This window comes from Pezoporus flaviventris, unplaced genomic scaffold, assembly GCF_033815535.1.
Source record: "Pezoporus flaviventris isolate CSIRO_AGI_PZ_B2104156 unplaced genomic scaffold, CSIRO_AGI_Pfla_v1 ptg000001l, whole genome shotgun sequence".
Taxonomy (NCBI): domain Eukaryota; kingdom Metazoa; phylum Chordata; class Aves; order Psittaciformes; family Psittacidae; genus Pezoporus; species Pezoporus flaviventris.
Genome location: NW_026892549.1, coordinates 64,077,217 through 64,097,421, shown reverse-complemented (window position 1 = coordinate 64,097,421; position 20,205 = coordinate 64,077,217). Strand labels below are relative to the sequence as shown.

At 44.1% G+C, this 20,205-nt stretch overlaps 1 protein-coding gene and 1 long non-coding RNA gene across 4 annotated transcripts in view; one reads left to right on the top strand and one right to left on the bottom strand.

The window, feature by feature from the left end:
- The window catches only part of MYO7B (myosin VIIB), a 50,542-nt gene that overhangs the window by 7,393 nt on the left and 22,944 nt on the right, over window positions 1-20,205 (bottom strand). Inside the window, exons 23-43 of one of the 3 annotated variants that reach the window (XM_061462452.1) lie at window positions 19,509-19,610; window positions 18,771-18,947; window positions 17,832-18,041; window positions 16,745-16,912; window positions 16,396-16,476; window positions 15,712-15,839; window positions 14,057-14,183; window positions 12,808-12,927; window positions 11,792-11,965; window positions 11,151-11,378; window positions 10,539-10,706; window positions 9,849-9,966; window positions 9,631-9,757; window positions 8,721-8,890; window positions 7,874-8,055; window positions 6,979-7,106; window positions 6,279-6,436; window positions 5,635-5,788; window positions 3,559-3,714; window positions 834-939; window positions 603-716 (exon numbers count right to left, since the gene is read on the bottom strand). In XM_061462452.1, the coding sequence (XP_061318436.1) occupies window positions 603-716; window positions 834-939; window positions 3,559-3,714; window positions 5,635-5,788; window positions 6,279-6,436; window positions 6,979-7,106; window positions 7,874-8,055; window positions 8,721-8,890; window positions 9,631-9,757; window positions 9,849-9,966; window positions 10,539-10,706; window positions 11,151-11,378; window positions 11,792-11,965; window positions 12,808-12,927; window positions 14,057-14,183; window positions 15,712-15,839; window positions 16,396-16,476; window positions 16,745-16,912; window positions 17,832-18,041; window positions 18,771-18,947; window positions 19,509-19,610 (3,096 nt within the window). Of the gene's footprint in view, window positions 1-602; window positions 717-833; window positions 940-3,558; window positions 3,715-5,634; window positions 6,437-6,978; window positions 7,107-7,873; window positions 8,056-8,720; window positions 8,891-9,630; window positions 9,758-9,848; window positions 9,967-10,538; window positions 10,707-11,150; window positions 11,379-11,791; window positions 11,966-12,807; window positions 12,928-14,056; window positions 14,184-15,711; window positions 15,840-16,395; window positions 16,477-16,744; window positions 16,913-17,831; window positions 18,042-18,770; window positions 18,948-19,508; window positions 19,611-20,205 lie in introns of those variants that run through there. The other 2 variants (XM_061462435.1, XM_061462443.1) reach the window with 2 other exon arrangements.
- LOC133273892 (uncharacterized) lies at window positions 5,094-11,265 on the top strand. Its single transcript, XR_009744953.1, has 3 exons — window positions 5,094-5,626; window positions 8,773-8,996; window positions 11,129-11,265. It is a non-coding gene; the product is annotated as an uncharacterized LOC133273892 (long non-coding RNA).

Here is a 20,205-nt window from a genome sequence, read left to right as displayed (position 1 = left end):
AAGCTGAGGGGATTTTATTCCCTGTCTACAGTGAGAGAGCATAATTATGGCAGGAAAGACAGGCAGGGGGAAAAAAAGACATAAATAGGATGACAATGTCTGAAATTATTTATATTTCAAACAGGGATTTTTATTGTGACTTCTGTTGCTTTTTAATTACCAACCTGCTTATTGAAGTCAAGTTGAAGATGCCTACCTCATTCTTAGCCATTTCTTTTTTGTAAAGTTTGGTACATACTGGGTTCCTCTTTTCAGGAACATAGCACATGAGAAACTCCTTTTGCTTAGACCCAGATTTTTCTTTGATCACATTTCCAGAGAAGGGACCTCTCCAGCAATTGACTGGTCTGTCTTCTCTGGTTTTAGTACTACCTTTGTACTGATTGACTAATAGAAACTCTGCATCTTCATCCAGCCCCTTTGAGAGACCCAAAGTAACTATCAGGTGCTAAAAGTTTGAGTCTAGATTGTATTCTCTTAGTAAGACAGAAGCAGTAATGACCCGCTCTGTTGCTTGGCTTCATACATTGTTGCTTAGGTGATCTGGTAAGTAAGAGAGGAGGGGGCAGTCTGGCTACGCCCCAGTAGTCAAGAAGTGTTACCTTGTCTGCAATCTTCACAAAGAGGCTGAAACCTTCCCAGGAGCTCAGCTGCAATTTGGAGGCAATGCTCTGACACAGAGTGCGGATTTTGGTGTTTGTTCCCACATCAAATGTCTATGAGATAACAAGACTCTTGTTACACAGAGAAAAGGAAGAAACAGGAACATGGAATAGCTTTAAACTTGCTCCTGCATGAACACGTCATGGCTGGGAAAACAAGTAAGCTCTCACCTCTTCTGTTTCATTGGGGAAGCAGATCTTGTGTGAGATCTTAGTGTTATTTTGTAAGATGGCCTCAACCTCCACAGGATGCGGTGCCCACTTCCTGGAGCCACTCCTGGAAAATGCCACCATCACCACAACAAAGATCAGTGTTGGGTGTTTAATCTTTGAGGAACTGAACAACAGTATCCCATCCAAACAACAGACTCCATCCAGAATGCTAGTACTATGCGATGGGGCAGGCTACAATGGACCTTCACCCTGTTGCAAACATCAGTGTATTAACAGCAAGAAAATGAGGGTCCTGTTAGCATGTATTTTAAAAGTCTGTTCTACTCTGCAAGGAGGTTGCATTAATAGGTTGCACCTTCCTAGCCAGTACCATTACCCCTTCTATGTATTTAGCAGCGTTTTTCATTACTGTTATTGAAATACGAGGATAGTGGCCACAAGGAGGAATACATTTTATTTAACTCTTGCAAAAAGATGTGTTCAGATACAAAACGAGTTACAGAGCAGGAGACAAGTCCCATGAAAGTTTGGAGTGCTGCTAGAAGCATTACACCTTATATAAGAGCTGGCATGTAATCACTGACTCAAGGAGTTTAAACTGTACAATCCCAGTTCTTTGAAATTGTATCTCAGAGCAAAGCAAAGGAACTGGCTCTGAAGTCTGAGTTGTGCCTTGATACAGTTAAAATGAGAACAGATCTAGCACATTACCTTCTGGGGCTGGTATTTTCCTGCCCTCAGTGGCACAGAGCAGGCTGTTTGGAGGTTTTGTACACCACAGCTTAGGGCCAAGCTCCTCTCTTACACTGGGCCTAGTCCCTCGAGAAGAGAGCTTAGTCTGGCACCCAGCTTGAGTCGAAAACTAGGGTTTTTTCTATTAACTGAAATAGCAGTTCCATTTGGAGAAGGAAGGCCTGACTGTAACTAAATTAAACAGCATGTGCTCTGGTTCTGTGCAGGCACTGTAGGGAGTGTGGACCTACCCTACTCAGCCATCCATTCCTGGACTTGCAGGAGAGAGAGGCCACAGGAGACCAAGGAAGTGCAGCAGCCTGGCTGCAGCCTCAGCTAGGAACTTGTTGCCAAGGCAAGTTCTGCTTAACACTCATCAGGGTGCTCACTGGTTCCCTGGCCAGGAGTCTGGGGATGAAGCTGTAAAGCTCTTTATGGAGGAAAAGGTGTACCCTAGGGCTCACTTGGCTTCTACTCTATGTATTGTATGTCAGGCTTCTGAGCTTCCTGTGCTCCCTTTTCCAAAGACAGCAGTATACTTACAGGGAGAATTTGGACTAGATGATTACTGCAGGTCACTTCCAACTGCAATATTCTATTCAGAGCAGGTTTAATCACAGGACAACAAAATTTGTCTTTGTTCCTCTTCCCATCCCCCGGCCTCCAGATCTGGGACAGTTTAGCAGATAGAATTCTCCTCCCAAACAGCCCATTCTGCTTTTTCTTCTGTGTTTCCCCACTCTAAAGAAGCTCTGTACAGCTCAACAGGGTTTACAGCATGAATAGCACATGATATAGGGAGGCAGGAAATTTTCAGTCTTCTCCATAGAAAAAAAGAACAATGAATAGCACTCCTCGCCATGCATTTTTCAGGCACTTCAAAAGTGATTTCAATGTGCAGTGACATTTTCCCAGCAGTGCCAAAAACCATCCACTGAGACAGCCACTGTGTTAGCATTCCTCTCCAGCCTGACCCACAGGGCTCACAGACCAAAAGCAGGGCCCAGCCTAAGAGAAAGGGGAGACTGGAGGAGCAGGAGGGAGAAATCATTGGGCAGCTTCTTTACTGAAGAGGTCTGTGGCAGGAACATGGTAACTCACAGCAGCATCAAAAGGAGGAAGGCTGGGGTTAAGCTTGTTCTTGGAGTGTCAAGCTGGGTAATTCCAGTGCCTGAAAGAATCTAGGAAAACTTTACACCTACAGTTTAGCTGAAGCTTCCTGAAATCCTGGTAGCCCTTCTGCTCTCTCTGGTTGCGTCATGTTCATTGTACCAACATACCCAGCTCTGGGAGTCAAGTGATGATGTGTAATACTGAACTTGTTACAATGTTGGTAACTGTGACACAGACCCCTCTTACTAGTTCAAAGTTTGTAAGAGAATTCATAGATGCATTTAAATTGCCCTGTGGATCTGGACTACAACTGTGGCATGCTAGCCCCTTGCTCATTTCTAGCAAGCCTTGTATTAATCCCTTTCCTCTTCAAACCTAGTTTAAAGCCCTCTCTCTGAGCCCATCTAGCTCCTGGGCTAGAATCCTTCTCCCCCTTTGGGACAGACATACCCCATCTGCCACGAGCAGGCCTGGTGCCGTGTAGACTGATCCACGGTCAAAAAGCCCCAAATTCTGATGCTGACATCAGTCACGGAGCCAGGAACTCATTAGTGAGATTTTCCGATGTAACCATAGTCATTGACTGTGACTGGCAGGAAGGACGAGAACACTACTTGGGCTCCTTAACCCTGCACCAGTCACCCCAAGGCCCTTGAAGTACTTCTTGAGTCTCAGGCTTCTTGAAGAGATGTCCTCATTGCCCACATGAAAGACTAAAAAACGATGGTAGTGGCAGGACCACATCAAGTAAGTCAGTTTTCTGGTGAAGTCCCTCACCCTGGCCCCAGGGAGGCAAGCAGACTTCCCTGTGAGTCTGGTCAGGTTGACATATGGGACCCCCTGTTCCCCTTTAGGTGGGAGATGCCAGATCCTTTACCTCATCACTCTCTGAATCCTCCGACTGCACTCCAGGGCCAGTGTTTCTTTCTGACGTGTCTCCATGAACTTCTGGGCATGTTTTAGCAGTGACTTGCTGGGTGGGAACATGCCAGTGCAGAGCCAAAGGAGCTGCCAGCCCTTGGTCACGCTGTACCTGTGAACACAAAGCAAACAGTTCTGCTCTAGACACATATAATTCTTTGTTTGACCACACACCAACTACAGGGAAGAGAAACAAACACTCTCCCATAATGGTATGTACTGCTGTTCAGCAGAGAGCTGCTAATCAACAGTGCCTTCTCATGGGAACTGGCAGTGATTTTTCTGTGCAACAGCCAGAGTCCATATGTGAAGACAATGCTAAATCCTGGTTGATAAATATTCATGACAGTTGCAAATCTCATGAATAAACATAAGCTCCAGTTTAACATTCATCTTGGCAGCAGTGGCCCCAGTGCCATCCTCTTGGAAAGCCACTGTCAATATGCTGCTCAAGCACACATGCTTTTGGATTGCGCCTTATCAGCTGTTCATATTCACCTGCCCTCTGTGCTAGACAGCTTTGCTCTTGCATCTTTACTTTCCCTCAAGCATGCTCATGCTCTGAAAAATAAGCACGTAGATGGTATTGTGTAATGAGGTAGGTACAGTTCTTAAACACACCAGATGAAGTCTGTACAACTTTCAGGCAGAAAGCCAGTTCTTTCAGCCTCTGGACTTGTGAAATCTGACAGTCAAAGTTCTTCTGGCATCTCACCCTCACCAGTAAGAAAGGCTCTGCAGCCAGGAGGCGGTCAGTCATTCTACCTTCAAAGCCAGCAGAACACACTTCAGCTGTGTCCCAGGAATTGCTCTGAAATGTTTAATGGTGTGAAGTGGTTTTGGCTGGGAAAGTTAGCAGGTCTGCCTCTGAATGGGTACCAGACTCTGCTGAATGAGGAGGTCCTAGCTTCCTTATTCCCATTTATTTCTCTGATTTTGCAGATGAAAACATGCTATTTTAATCCCATTTATAGATCTGTGGTGTTTGTGTCTATCTGAGAGCAGGACATGGTCCACAGTGCAGTAGCCTGGGAAGGAAGAAAGATTTGTTGCTCTGGCTGTTCTAATGAAAGTATATGGAAATAGCTGCCTTTCAAGCAGTGTTTTTTCCACATCAGTGACGCCCCTCAAAACACTGGCTAAATTGGCAGAGTGCATCAGGCATGGCACTGGCACCATGGTTACAGACTATGCATTAAATAGCCTGGAAGATTTAGTGCACAGAATGAAAATTACTGTTTAATAGTTAGTAATGTTCCACTAAATTTAATATTTGTGGAACAAGAAGAAAGAAAACCAAATGGAAGATCCTTCTCTAAGTTTTGCAGTGATGCAGTGCAGCTAGAAACAAACCATTTTGTTAATAATTAGTACTATTTTAAACCTCCTTTAGCAATTCAGTTCCCCTCGAAGTAGGTCAAATTATCATTTTATGAGTGAGGAAAGAAAACACCAGCCTGTTACAGGGACTTACACATAGGCAAGGCCCATGTAATCAATCTGTTCTGCAAGGCAGTTGTATAAACTACTTAACATGACTATTCAGAAGTATTTACTGGTGATAAAAGACCTAGCGTGAACTCTGTGCTTATAGGAGGGAAATATTGTCATTGGGAAAATTTCAAACCAATGGAGGGCTGGCAGAGCAGTCACTGAAAGCATGTAAGAACTTTATGCACTGCGTTATTCACTCCACAGACTGCTTTGGGAGTAAGAAGGCTTTAGTAACACCTTGCTTGCCTCATGTCATATTGCACAGAATTTAGCACTGAATGCTGATGGCAGCAAAGCAGCAGCTCAAGGGAGATGAGTGACAGTCATGCTCTGTGGCCTGTCTGTAGTCTAAAGTGCTGTGCACAGGTGAGCCCCATAGCACTGCCCAGGAAAAGGAAGAAGGAAGGTGTCCCTCCAACGTTTGGCCAGCCTTCCCCTCTGCCTCCACCCCACCACCATGAGGAGCTGAGGTTCCTCATCACCACCTGCATTTGAGCCTGGCTCTGCAGAAGCAGGGTGCTTGCACTCAGGTGAGTACCTGTTTCTGTTCTCAGTCAGTTGCTTCATAATCTGACAGTAAATTTCATCCCGTAGGATCTCTTCCTGGATAGCTGCTACAAATATCTGGTCAGTGACTTCCACAGAGGAGTGCATCTGTTTTGAGGGATAGTCTCCCATGAATTTCATGATGGGTGAATGTGCTGTTAAGGAAAAAAAGAGGCCAATTTTGGAAGGCAAATGAGAAGTCTCACCTGAATCCTAACATGTTTGTGACTCTTTCGATATCTAATGGCAAATACTGGGAGGAGGGTCTGGAATATATTCCCTGCCTGTCCACTACCCTCTTTCCCTGTGCAGCAGTCACTGCTTGGCTGTGATTTGTACTGTATTAGCTGCTTGCTCTGGGCATATTAGCTACTGCTCTGGGCAGTAGATCTCACTCATTCCTAAAGCAACATTCTCAGTTAAGTGAGCCAGCAGGAGTTGAGGAGCACTGGGAGGGAATAGGAAGCTTTCCTCTATAGATAAGAGAAACAGAGTTGATACCCCCCGCCTTGATGTACATGTCTCCCTTGTAATGTGGATGCAGTATTATCCCAATGGAGGTGAGTTTAATGGATGCAGCTAGCTCCTCCTTCCCCTGAGTGTTCTCAGGTCCCAAATTGATGAGTGAAAGGATATCGATGAAGGCCTGACAAGCCAAATCAGGAAGATCAGGGTCTGTGCATGCTCTCTTCAGCAAGGGCTGTTTCAAGGGCTCCTTAGAATGTGCCCACAGTTGACTGCGCCCACGGGATTTCTGGAGAACAGCTTTGCTGATGGATTCCTTCTCAGGAGTCCTGAATGAAGACAAAGACAAGTGCAGGCAACACAGGATTACTGGATCGGTATTGCTATGAACACAGGAGGTCACTGTCACACAGACTTCCATAGTCATGTTCTTTCTCAAAACAGTGATCTCCTATCTCTTTTGATTATTCATATCAACAAGGAGATGTAGTTTCTTGTAGATCCAGAAGGAAGATGGCTTGAAAACAGAACACAGGTTTTAGAAGACTAATTTTTCCCTTGCTGTCCAAGGCCTGTGATGTTGCGTATCCTCAGTAGCTGGTAAGTGCTGAAGAAGGGTGAGAAGTAAGAATAGTGCCTGCTGCAAAGAAGCAAGTCCAGCTGGGGTTCTTCAATCCTTACCTTTGCATTTCTGCAAATAAAAGATACAAGTAGGCCATGTGCCAGAAACTCTATACATCAAAAGTCACAATTATGGAGAACAATTGGCATCTCCATCAGAAAAGGGGGATGCCATTACATCCTAGGCTTTATGTGTCACTGAAGATCAATAAGAACTTTCCTAGGGTGCACACTACACAGAGAGTTTCACCTGAAGTGCTCATAGGAGAACTCCTCTAGGGTGTAAGGCTTCACTTCGAGATCTTCTTCATCAGGTTCATCCACGTAGGAGTTCTGTGAAGCTGTCCTCCTCTGGTCTGGAGACATCATCAGCAAACTCTGGAATGACACAGCCACGTAGAAATGTCACATGGACACAGATCTCTGCACAGATTGTCATGGGTTACTCAGCATATATGCACTAAATTCGGTACTGTGTGCCAGAGGAGACTTTCTGTTCCCTAAGCAGCATCTTCAGAGACTCAAGAAAGACTTGGGAATACTTATTGAAGTAATTTCCATAGACCAAACAGTAGTGGATGTGGATGTGATTATCCAAAGCACAACACTTGTGAAAAATCCACCTGCCTATTACTAGTGTGTTTTCCCCCACATTTTCAGCTTTTTACTTTTTAGTACTGTATCAAATACAGTGAATCTCCAAAACTGAAGACAAAATTGTTATCAGAGTGCTTGATGGGAAACCTTGACTCACTGAAAAAGCATATTCTGTTAAAGTAACTACCTGCACTTAGAGCTTCCCTTGAGATGTATGATCACCAAGCAAGCCTGGTGTGAATGCAGGAAAATTCAACTGCACACCCATTTCCAGGAATTGCCTCAGATTCCAGGAACTCAAATCCCTAACAATTGAACAGACTGGTTTTTGGAGTTATTGCTTTTGGGCAAGTGTGGTCTTCTGTGTAGAGTTTTGGCTATGTTTAGTTTTTGGATAGGACAGAATGAAATGCTTTGCTTCAATGGGAGGTACGGAACTTATCTGACTTTAGAGGAACAACTGACTTCCAGTTATAAATTTAATCATATTTAACACTGTTATAATTTATCTTCCAGTCTCTTCAAAGGGAGTGCTCGGCTTGTCTTACCAGTACTTGACTAGAGGGTTTTGTCAGAGAAGGAATGATGTAGATATCTTCCAAAAATACATTCCCTGTTTTGCCTGTCCTTTCATTCTGGGCACAGATCCAGCCAGAGTCTGCATCCAGCCTTTTGTCTTCGGTGAAGATTAGCAAGTCTCCCTTCTTGAAGGACAGGATGGCAGGGTCTTCTGGGAAACAGAATAAGGGAGTACTGTTCAGGCTTGACAGTCAAAGAAAATGCAAAGTGATTGCAATGTGAAAGACAAGGGAATTGTATTTTGAAGGCCTGACTTCAATTAGTAATAGTAAGTGATTTGTGTAAATACAGCTAATTATCTAGTAAGACTTCAGAGAAATCACATTTCCTCTGACAGCCTGATTTTGGTGCACTGAGGGCAATGGCAAAACTCTATTTGATTTAAATGAATGCTGACCTTGTGTGTAGAACTGGTAGCAAATCATATAAAGAAACTCAGTAGCTGTAAGTAGGTGAAGTTAATGTTTACATTTTAATCCCCTTTTGTCTGTTCCAGCCAACTGTATTCCACAGAAAATTCCAGTTTACCATCTCTCTGAAGTTCTTCCGGAAACTATTTCCAGGGAGCCTAGATCCAGTTTCCTACTATAAGCAGGCTGGACACTGTACTATCTAAATAAAATACTCAAAGAAGTAGAAGGAGGAAGGAAAGGTAATTTGTATGCAAAGATACTGCTGTGCTGATCACTGAGCATCCCTCCTGGAGCAAAGGGACTCTTGCTGAAGTTCTCCCTCTTCTCTTTAGGCTCTTTCAATCAGTGCTGTGTATTCTCCCAAGATTTCTTCCCTACCCTGTAGAAAAGTTATAAGACTTACCCTGAGATTTTTTCTCCTGCATTGCCACAGCAAATCGTGATCTCTTCTTCAGTCCTTCCAGGAACATGACCACTAGTTCAGCAATGACAACGCTGTTTACAGATGTCAGGACAAACTCCTCGGCACGAAGTGTAATGAGAGTACAACTCTGTCCAAATGTCTTCACTGCCCTATGTAGTATTGAACAGTTTGTTACCAGAGCATCTGAAAGAGTTACAGACACACCTGCAATTACAGCCAAGGCACCTACACCTCTTTGCAGACAACTCCCTTACAGTGAGTATTGGTAGTTCTTTATTTGCCTTCTCATGAGTTGGTAGGTGTGAAGGACTGAAGTGGTTCAGGTTCACTCTGGACTCCATCATGTTTGTACAAAAGTGCTTCACTACAGAATAAGTAACTGGGCAACTGATTAAATCTGTGACAGTCCTTACAGTGGTGTTTTTTTGTGTACGTGAGATCCTAATCACTGAGTGATCTGATGTAAGGATGTGTGCCCTGAGCAAACCAATGATTACCCTCTTTCCCTCAGTTATCCTGTTCAGGTCCATCACAACTGAGAAGTATATAAACTCCCAACATGCGTAACAGATGATGGCTTAACTATGTTAGTTATTTGGGCCATTCTTGTCTTGATGCATGTCTGTGCTTCCTTATACCTTTCTGACTGAGCAGGATCGTCATCCCTTCTAACAGCTGGGAAGATTCAGTCATTTCAATGTTTCCTTTACAAGCTGCTCAGAACTTGTCCCTTTCTGTTTCCCAGATTGAGGCTAAACCACCTTTCCAGGCTCAGATCAAATCACCTAGGGGGGCAGCAGGGAAAGTACACCTCCCCCCTTACATGGAATATCCTTTCTGATATGGGCAGAGAAGCCTTTTTCAGATCTTGTCTTTCTGGGACACTCACCTGTTGGTGTGGATGCCAGTTATCTCTGGGAAGGTCAGCTCAAGGAGCCGCTTTTCTGACTCATCCAAGAAGTAGATACCTTTCCAGTTTACAGCAACAATGAAGTGGTTCTTGGGCAAGCTGGGACCTGAAAATGCAATAAAAAACCTTACCTATGCTATCAAGTCCTCCTCTATAGATCTTAGATCTGCCCTCTGCTCCCAGGCTCCAGGTATTACCTGAAAACTTTGTGACTTCAAAGAATCGGGAAAAAAGCAAAGGCCACTGAAAGCGAGCAAAATCTACAAGTTGTCCCTTCACAGTCTGACGGGAGAGACGGTCCTGTGTGTATGGGGCCTGTGGTAGACAAAGAGACCTAAGGTTTTCTCAGTAAAATCTGTTTTGCATGATCTGCAGACAATAAAAAGCAAGCCTGATGCCAGAGATGCCCAGCAGCCCTCAAGGGTACCTGGAGAAAGTCAAATTAGGAACAGCCTCCAGGGGCCAAACCACATGCAGCTGAGGCTGCCCACAGACATGTAGTTTGCATATTTCCCTCAAATCCCCACTGACTGATCTGTTCAGAGTCTAACACAGTTTGGGTGGAAATGATGAAAACCAATCTTCCATCCCATGCCCATCCTGACTTGACTGTCAGATGGGAGATAGAGAGCCCGAAAAGAGACTCTATTCAGAGATTTAAATCTACCTTTTTCATTCTGTACACACACACCCTCTCCCCCGCCTTGGGCCTTACATGGAAGAGTGAGTGTAAAGGTTCTCTGCTCCCCTATTTAACTACTTGGGAAATATAAGCTGAGATGGTTTTCCTTCTTCACCCAACAGACTATTCGTAAATGGAAATGGTGAAAAAAGCAGAAGCTGGTGTTTCAGAGTGGTTACCCAGCAGTGCCAGACAAACCTCTTACCTTAGCATGTGCATAGGTTATAAGGCTCACCCACTTTTCCAGGGGCTTGGACTTCAGCTGTTTTGCTGGAATACAGTCATGGAGCACCTTCTGCAGAAGTTCATTGTGGATGGAATCTCCAAATTGAATGTAACAATATTTTGCACCTATCTCCACCAAATCCTCCTCCTGAAACAATCAATCCATTAAACAAGACTTAGAAAACTGTCACAAAGTCCAGATAGCCTCGTTCAATCTTGAATCCATCTTAGGAACGGGATTTTCTCCGTTTTTGTGTGAATAACTCATGACAGTCATCCAGCATAAGGAGAGATGATCTTCACACAATCATAGCATCAAAGAGATTATTAGCAAAGATATTTTAAAAGGACCTTCATTGCCCTTTTGGACATGCCTCCAGGTGCCACGTGAACTGAAAGTTGCAGACATAAACCAAAATGAATTGCAGCTGCCAGCCTAGCTGCTGGCACAATCACTTGGACTGTGTTTGTTCAGATTAAGAAGAGAAGGGCTGTCCACAGCCACTTTAAAACTACATTCATCTTCCTGCTTTTTTATGTGGAAATGTTAACATAGCTTTGTCCCTTCAGGAGGATGAATAAGGAGACCCACCTTCTCACAGCGATACTCTCCAAACCGGATGCCTCGAATGACTTGGTGGTAAATGAGATCAGTGCTGATAGGATCCTCCTGGGAGTTGTGCCAGGGGGTGAAGATTTCCTTGCGGAAGTAGAGCCGCCAGGGCGCATTGCGTTCGTGTGTGCCCCGCTCCTTCACTAGCTGCTCACACTGAGAGATGGCATCCAGGACGTGATCTCGTCCCCCACCCAGTGACCACACCTAGGACAAAGGGACAACGCTTATTGGAGTGCCTGCTTTGAGTCTGAGGGAAGGACAACAAACCCAAAACTTCTGGTCTCTGGACAGCAAGAAAAACTGCAAAGGTAAGCAGATGGATGTGCAAGTTGTACTTTGGTACATGTATTTTTGTGTACATGGGATGGTATTGGGAAAAATAAGTTGGAAGCTGAAGCAGCTGTGGTTTGCAATTTTCTATTTGTTAGCCATAGAAAGGCAGAATAGAATTATCAGGTCCTGAGATTCAGCTGGGATTCAGAACTGATTTGGTTTGAGCACAGGAGTGGGATGGGGGTGCTTCTAAAAGTCAGAGGGAGTCCTCAGTGAGGCTGGGTTGACAGTACCAACTCCACAGAAAGAGAAGGGAGCTTTCATTCCATTTTTCTGCACTTTACCTTATCAAACACAGCAATGTAGAGCGAAAAACCAAACAAATCCTTCAGTGTGGTCTTATCTGCTATGAACTGACAAATCTCTTTGGCAGTGGAAGCAGAGTCTGCAGGGACAGTGATGCTTTGGCCATTCATCAGGGTGACATTAAACATAATGGGTTTCTTCTGCTTCGTTGCCTGGAAGTCAGAGTTGAATGAGAGAAATAAATTATGAGTAAAGCTTAGTTTTCTGTGAAGAATGAAGAAGCCATTTAGATTTAAGAGTTCTGCACACTATACACCCTAGTCAACTCTTTGTAAATGAATTTCCAGTGCCCACACAGCTTCTTCAATGCATGGTGAGTCTCAAGTATTAATTATATCCCTGGAGCAGCACTAGCCTCAAGTTCTCTCCTCACCACAGCTCAGGGGAGCTGATTATCTCACAACAGTGTAGACTGATAGACTTCTTGTGAGTCTTACTTGGCCTGGTGACTTTTGGGTACAACTTTAGATGTATCAGTGGAGAGATGGCCTGCAGCAAGTACTTTGCCCAAGGAGACTGTTAGGCAATTGGGTCATTCAGATCTAGGAAGGAATTGAACTGAGGCCTTCACTTGAAGGGGGTGTATGTGTGTGACTTCTAATGATGAGGGTGACACTTAAAAGAAGGGGAAGGACAATACAGCCCTATCATACACATTCCTCCTTCTATTTTAAAAGCATAAACCCTGCTCAGTTCTTTCTACAAATGATCATCAGAGCTTTCCTCAGGAAGTGGTTCTGGCCTGTGGGCCCCGAGTGGATGGAGATACCTCCCTGCAAATCACGTGTTGCAGCTCTTAAGGTATACTTTCCACTGGATTTAGGCTAACTGAATAGCCAGAAGAGGTGTATCTAAGAAGCAGCTGGTCTGCAATCCCCTTGTGCAACTGATTTCCTTTATTTGACTTAGGAAGATCTATTAGCACAGGTTTGTAAACAAAATCCAGTATAAAGTAACAGAGGTCAATATAATTAAACAAAAAGGGAGCTGCTACCTGAAGTTCCAGCCAGCTTGGAGGTTCAGTCCGTGCTCCATTGACATAGGTCCGTCTCAGACGTTCAGCACAATATGGTGCATATCCTGCGGGCCCATGGTGGATGAAATTCAACAGGTACTATATGCACAGAGTATAAGAAAGAGTTAGGAAACCCTAATCCTCATAAAGCTTAAGAAACTGTCTGCAGCTGATATACTACAGTCATCAGGATTAAAGGTTAAGCATGGAATTAGTGTTTTGAAAAAGGGGGATTGAGACACCAAGTTTTACCTCATTCTGCAGAGCTTTTAGTCTAAAGAGGAAGACTTGTGTCAGTCTGTTCACTGTGTTTAACTACATGAAAAATACTAGACAGTGGAGACTTTATTCTTATGATTAGGTTAGAGCAAGGTTTAGTGTTTCCAACTGAAGAGCCTGAAGTCTTTTTGCATTTTATAGGAATAAAGGCACTGGGAAGATGGCTAATTGCAGGTTAGGACTAGTAATGATGGTTACTTTTAGTTTTACCAAGTTCTCTGGCAATATCAATAGTTGAAGTCCATGGTTAAGATTGGGCATTGGATGAGAATGATTGGATAAACTGAGTTTGTGGAGTTCATGTGGCTCTGTTATCTTGGATGGCATGGTGTAAGCATGGACTTGTATTTAGTGTCAGCATGGGTTGGTCACCTGGTTATCTTACTGATTATTCCGAGAAATAGGGTATGGTCATGTCTTTCATGAGTTCTGTGTGCTTCACAGTCTTGGAATGAAGACTGATGTCAAAATATATCTATGGCTTCTGTCTGGCTTGTTCCAAGTAGTGTCCGTTTAGCAGCATTTATGATTAGATTAATTATAGCTTAATCATTAGATTAATAATTTGAGCTAAGGTGTCAATAAAGCAACATTGGCGATTCAGGCATATATACGGATTCTGTTTGCCTCTAAGGTCTAGGAGGAAGGCTGATGTCAAGTTGGAGCCATGGATTGTTGGTTGTGTCTCTTTCCTGTGATGAAGTGGATTTATCATACATTTAAATTTGGAAATTAATGAATGATGAAAAAGACCAAATCTCTACTGGATTTTGTAGGGCTTGGAGATGAATTTGAATTCCCAGATAAGCATATGAGATGAGATGGTTTCAGCTAAAATCACAGCACCAGCTGCTATGGCAGTTATATGGCTATCTGTATCAAAACATCAACATACACAAGAAACCATGTCAGCTAAGGCATTAAGCTCTAGGAGAGGATAGTAGTGTACCTTCACAAAAGTATCTGAAGGAGGAAAGCAACCAAGGCAAAGTGACAGAAGGATCCAGCCTCGAGCATAGCTGCTCCTGTTGCTGTTTTCCGTGAGCTGTTTGCAAATCTGGCAGTAAATTTCATCTCTGTAATAGAACACATGAAAGCATCAGGTAATGAGTCACTGCCTGAACTGTCTCTGGCTACATTTCCACTGCACGCTTGGAATGACTGCAGCATGATGAAGTAGGTCTGAGCTAGGGTACCACCTGTAATGTACCACAGGAAATTACTGTGTCATGGCTTTTGCAAGAAAAGGCTCAAGGTACACCTAGTGCCCTTTGCCACGCCTTGTTACTCAAGCAGTTCAAGTGTGATTCCCATGCTGGGTTACCTCCTATAACAAGCAGAGGGACTGCGCAGGGATAATATCTGCTGGCTCATCCAGGTGTGAAATAGCATTGCTGACCCTCCATATGTGAAACTTGCTCTAAGCTCTCCACAGAATGTGTTTTGTATCTTGTGGCTCTTGTCTGTCTGCTTATGTGTTGGTTTTGGGGTAAGGATAGGGGGACACCTGCTTAAACTTGTATTTTTGGTAAACTTGGAGTGAGTCTTTGGATGAGAATGGAGGAAAGGGTGCTTCAGATTGAGCTTCTGAAAGTGCAAGCTGCCTGCAGCAAGGACATATGGGAAACAGATGCAAAATCTGCATATAAATGAAACTGCTCTTTAAAAATAATCTTGAACTTTCTGGACTTTTGGAACACACATTTGGCAGGTCTGATGTGGGAGGACAAAAGGCAGATGAGGTTTTTGTTTCCAGATGGACATAATGATGAAACAAAGACTGAGGGAGTAAATGCTTAGCCTGTGTGATACATTGATTGAAGGCAATTTTTTGCCAGCTGAGGATCTGCTTTGGGGAGTATATTGACTGAAACAAAGCAACTATGTAGAGAGGAATCCAGCTTTATAGCTGTGGTCAAAGCAGGGCCTGTCCTTATGGGCTTTGTTACAGAAAAGTGTGGCATAAGCTAGAATGGAGGAGAGAATTCACAGGGTTAGGTCAGAACCAGCTAGCTCCTGTCTTATCTTCACACCATGCTTAGCCTAAGGTCCAACCTCACACCACTTGTAAGCAGGATTTCTTTTCCTAGTGGCTGATGTACTTAGCAAGCCAGACCTTAAAACTGTCTCTGATCTGGGGACATTGCTTGAGGGCTACTGGGAAACTGAGGTTATGAACACCTCTCATACACCTAGTGTACCTGAATTCCATATTTCTTACTCGTCTGAGTGTTTCTTCTTCCTCATACTAGGGCTGTTCCATCTTCAGGTGGTTTTGGGTAACAGCCCTGAGCCTCATTGCCTATCTGTGGGGTATTCAGAAAGCTGTATGTGGAGCTGACCTAAACTACAACATAAAGATACCAGTAAAGGCAGTAAGGGAGTTATCTGCTTCCTCTTATAAAGTTGAACCATCCTCCAAAGAGGCGTGTGCCCTACAGTCTGGGTTCTATGTGACCAGCTAGGGCTTTCAGTCAGGAATCCCCAGAGATAAATGAGAGACATTCCAGCATTTGGAAAATGCCCTGGAACTGTGGAAAGCGGATGCTGGATTTCATGATGTAATGGTTGCCTGGTCCCAGAAAGGAGGTACAGATTTCCTACCTGATGGCAGGACGCAGGATTGCATTGCCGATAATGAAGTGCACTTTTTCTAGGTTGGACATAGGCCTCTCAGAGATTGAGTTGTCCTCTTGGAAAGCCTCTTCTCCACCTCTCAGCTGGTCTGTCACCTGAAAAAAACAAGCAGAACCCCCGAGTGCTCTAGAAACCTCCCCTCTTACCAGGCAGCTCTCCCACACTTGAGGGACATTCCTTCTCAATCACTCTGGATAAAACTCTTTCTGCTCAGTGGAGGAGCAGTTTGGAATTTTCATATTTCACCCTTCGTTCCCAAGCTGACTTATAAAATGAAGTGTTACAGCACTAGTAGTGGGTAGGAGAACCTTCTTGTGCTGTCCTGTACAGCCCTTAGCACATGATGTTCTCAGTCTGCTCAGGGCTTTGGGCAAAGTGTTCTGCAATACCAACAATTCTCAATCATAAATTGTGTTCAGGGGTCACTCTCCAGCAGGAAGGGATGGAGTTCATCTCCCAGAGAATGAATGACAGCAGTGCACAGGGAGATGGTTTCAAAAGAACAGTGTAGCATATATCCTGTACACAGGGCTGGGCTGGCTTGGCAGGGGTGCAAATTCCCAGCTTGGAGGTTGCTGCCACATGACATCTGGTGAAGACAGGGTTCCAGGCAAGGAGACTTAGGGGAAGCAATTTATTTCCATCTCTTACCTTCCCCATCAACTTGGATGTCCGTTTCAGCTTCAGGGAAGAGATCCCCTTTGACATCTTGTTATCCTTTCTGCCTTGTCTCTACAACACACATTACCATTATACAAAGTTAGTTTAATGCACAGCAAAAATGATTCATTAAGGACAGAAAGATGCTTACATTGGAAATGTTTTTGTTTTGTCCCCTCCTGCTGCATTGTCTTTACAGGACTGACAGGGCCCTTTTGCACTTCTAGCATTCCAAGTACAGTAGCACAAAAAGGTTACTTTGCTTTTCTCATCCTTGGTTAGAACAGCACAGAAGCCAAAGAAAGGAAATGAAAATACAAACATAACCTGCTCCTCTCACCATATCTGGGCTGTCATTCCTGAACTGGACCTGGTTTTTCCTGCCAAGCGTATCATATATTTGTGTCATCACAGAACCGCTCTTGGTGCTGGCATTCTTGGCAAACAGTGCTGGCTCTGGCAGGTCCCCCATGAATCTCAAGATGATAGCCCACACAACCAGAGAAGCCTGTAATGGCAGAAAGCACAGTCAGACACTGCCAGCAGAACCAATGGCCTCATGCCATTTCTACCTGTTTAGATTTAGATAAAAGCATTTTCTACCTTCACCCAGTGCAAGTTGTTTGAATTCCTATCTCCTCCTGCTGTTTACAACAGGAGTTTACTTTCATGTCAAACAGCATGAGAGCAACATTCACAACACTCTATGCTAAAGGAAGAGGATGCAGTTCTAGTGGGAATGTCATATTTGCCCTGTGACTGCGAAGTCCTCACCATGCCCTTTACAGGCACCTTGCAGGTATGTTGTAGCTGGAGTTGAGGTGGAGAAATCTTGGTAGAACTGCACTCTGCATTTATCTCCCTGGACAGATAAGCAGTGCAGTGAACTCTTCCAGGAGCAATCATGTCCAGAAGTAGAAAGTTCTAGAAAGATAGTGAAGTTTTTGCAGCATGGGAGCCTCCATTCGGCAAGGCTGCGTTAGCATCGAGAAGAAATCCCTCTTCAATCCCCCTGTGGTTCAATGGGAATACTGCAGGCCCGGGCCTTCCCCTTTTGTCTTAACTCAGACTTGCAACCTTAACAAGAGCAGAGATGGGTGAGCTCTGGTGCTTCTTTCCAGTCTGTTTTTGCCCTCAAGGCCTAACTGAAGAAATCAAAACAAAGCTCAGGTTCCCTTTTTAGGCAGACTAAAGGTTACAAGAGATCTTGGTTTAGGCAGGTATCTGTGCCAAGTTCCTGCTTGCAAAGTGCCAAAAAGTGCTGATGGGAGCTACTACTTCCATACAAATGTTTGGGACTATCTGCTTGGCTCTCAAGTCTCTGGTTCCAAGGGCTGTGCCAGAGACAGGGGACCCAAGGATGAGGAGAGATATAAAAACCAAGGCTGTGGAGAAAGCAGGTTTAACGACAACAAGCAGCAAGATACCAGGACGTTATCCTTGTCATCATGGTAGAGTAGCGGGTGCCGCAGCTGCCTCCGGATATGTGTATGTGTAGAAGACCCCTGGAAATAGGTAGCTGCAAACTTTGGGAAGGTGTACTCTTCCAAGCCATCAGCTTCCTCTTCTAGCTCCACACTCATAGGAACCATGTCCAGATCTACCTCATCCAGCTTGTTCGGCTCTGTTTCCAAGTCCTGTGCAGAACATGAGGAAGAAACATATTTTCTTTCCCTGTACTCTGATATTCTTATTTTACATTCTTCTTCTTTCTTTTTCCTTTTCTTTTTCTTTTCTTGGCCATAGGTCCTCCTTCCCAGCTAACCCCAAAGACCCCAAAGCCATTTTCAGCTGCTACCAACAGATGATTTGGGCTCAGAACTTGTCCTTCTGAGATGCATCCATTCTATACGACCTTCCTTGTTCTCATTGTTCTCACTGCTGATGGAAATTCTAGGTGCTATCTCACTGCTCACATCCTACACTAGCCAAGACCATTCTAATCTGCCTACCTCTCCCTACCCAGTTCCATCCTCCACAGCTGTCAGGACTGGTATATCTCAACATTTTGCTTTTAAGAACATGGGATAAGTTGGGTCATGCATTTTCAGCTTGGTTCAGCTGGAAAATCACTGAAAGCACTGTCAGCAGAACATGTGCATGGTGCTAAAATGCACTATTTGGTGAGGGTCTGCTGGGCAAAAGAAAAAAAAGTGCAGACACATAGTCCCTGAACTGCATGTGACCAAAACGTTTTGGGAATTGACCTCTGAAAGCAGATCCCAAAAAGACTGTCTGGATGGCTGATTTGGGTGATTCTTTCACTGTACAGAAATTAAACAAAATTGACCACTGGGGGAATTCCAGCAATGAACGGACTTATGCAAGGCATGGACATGACCCATTACCAGTCTGAAGCTCTGTACCTCAAAGCCCAGAGGAGCCTGTCCTTCTTGGCCTCCAATCATAGAAGGTAAAAACCCAAAAATTTTGTCCACCATTTCTTGGTCGCTGATAACATCATCATTTGCTGGTTTAGTGGCAAGAACATTCCTCCTTTGTCTTCCTTCTGCCTTCTCTCTCTCCAGAGCAGCCAGGCATTCCTTTAAACATAGAAGCTGGTTAGGCATTCTGCTAGAGTGAATGGGTGAGAGGATGAAATGCTATTACAAAGGTGTTCTAACAGTGAGGTTCAGCTCTGCTAGCGCAGCGTCGGAACATGAAGGCAAAAGTTGCTTGTGCCAAGTGCTCGCAAAGAACTAGCACATCAACAGCAGGGCTTTGCTCTTAGAGCCTTCTTTATGGACTGTTGGCCTATTGGTAATGATGTGCTATTTTTCAAGACCTTTATCAACAAGAGATGATAGAGGAAAACCACAGAATCCCTGACAGCAGAAACCCCAATATTATCTAAAGTTTAAAAATGTTTTATGTCAGGGGGCTGTAATAGCACTGTGCATATTTGGCTGAGGTGGCAGCTCACACTGCAAACAGAAATGTGCATGTGTTTCCTTGTCCCATTTCTAAAGCATCATTACACATAGATTTACAACTGTGTCTCCTCTTTATTAAAATGTAGATGTGCAAGTGCTCAGGTGTGAGCTAAGCAGGCTCTTCTTAGCCAGGGAACACAGCATTCAGTGGTCCTCCGCCAACAAACCTACCTTTTCTGATCTCATAGCTTCTTCCCTTCCTGGTCCAAGGACTTGGATGAGATGTTTCTCTTCTTCCAAGTGGATATTCCTGGCTTCCACCTTGCCTGTGTTCTGTGAACAACAGGACCATTCTGTGACAGTTACCACAACTGCTGAGCTGGCTCTCTTCTGCCATAACAAGCTGTTCACACCAGGACTTTGTCACAGCAGGGACTCAGTTCTGGATTTAGCATCTTAGGGAACAGGCCAAAGGCAGAAATCAGCAGACTGGCTTCCTTCTTCAAACTGGCTTTAATACAGAAAGGAAACCATACAAAGTTCTCCCATGTGCTGTGGACCACCAAGGCAGTAAATATAGGATTTTTTTCTGGTAGCACATAACAAGACACATTAGAATTCCCCTGTGAATGGATCCCTAAGGGACATTATTGGGCCTTGGTGTAGAAATTGATCTTCCCTTGCAGGAGTGACTGACATGCATGCACATCTTATCTTTTGTCCTCCCTTCTGTCAAAAACATCCCAGCTCTGTCAGTGAAGTTTTGATATGTGATAACAAACACAGAAAGCAAATGTAAACAAGATCAGTTTGCTTAAAACTCTGCTTTCATACTTGACAGGAGCTCAAAATAAAACATCCCAAAATAAATCTCCAGTCTTATGCTATGGCAACACTTGATGTTCACGAAGTCTCTACCAGGACTTCA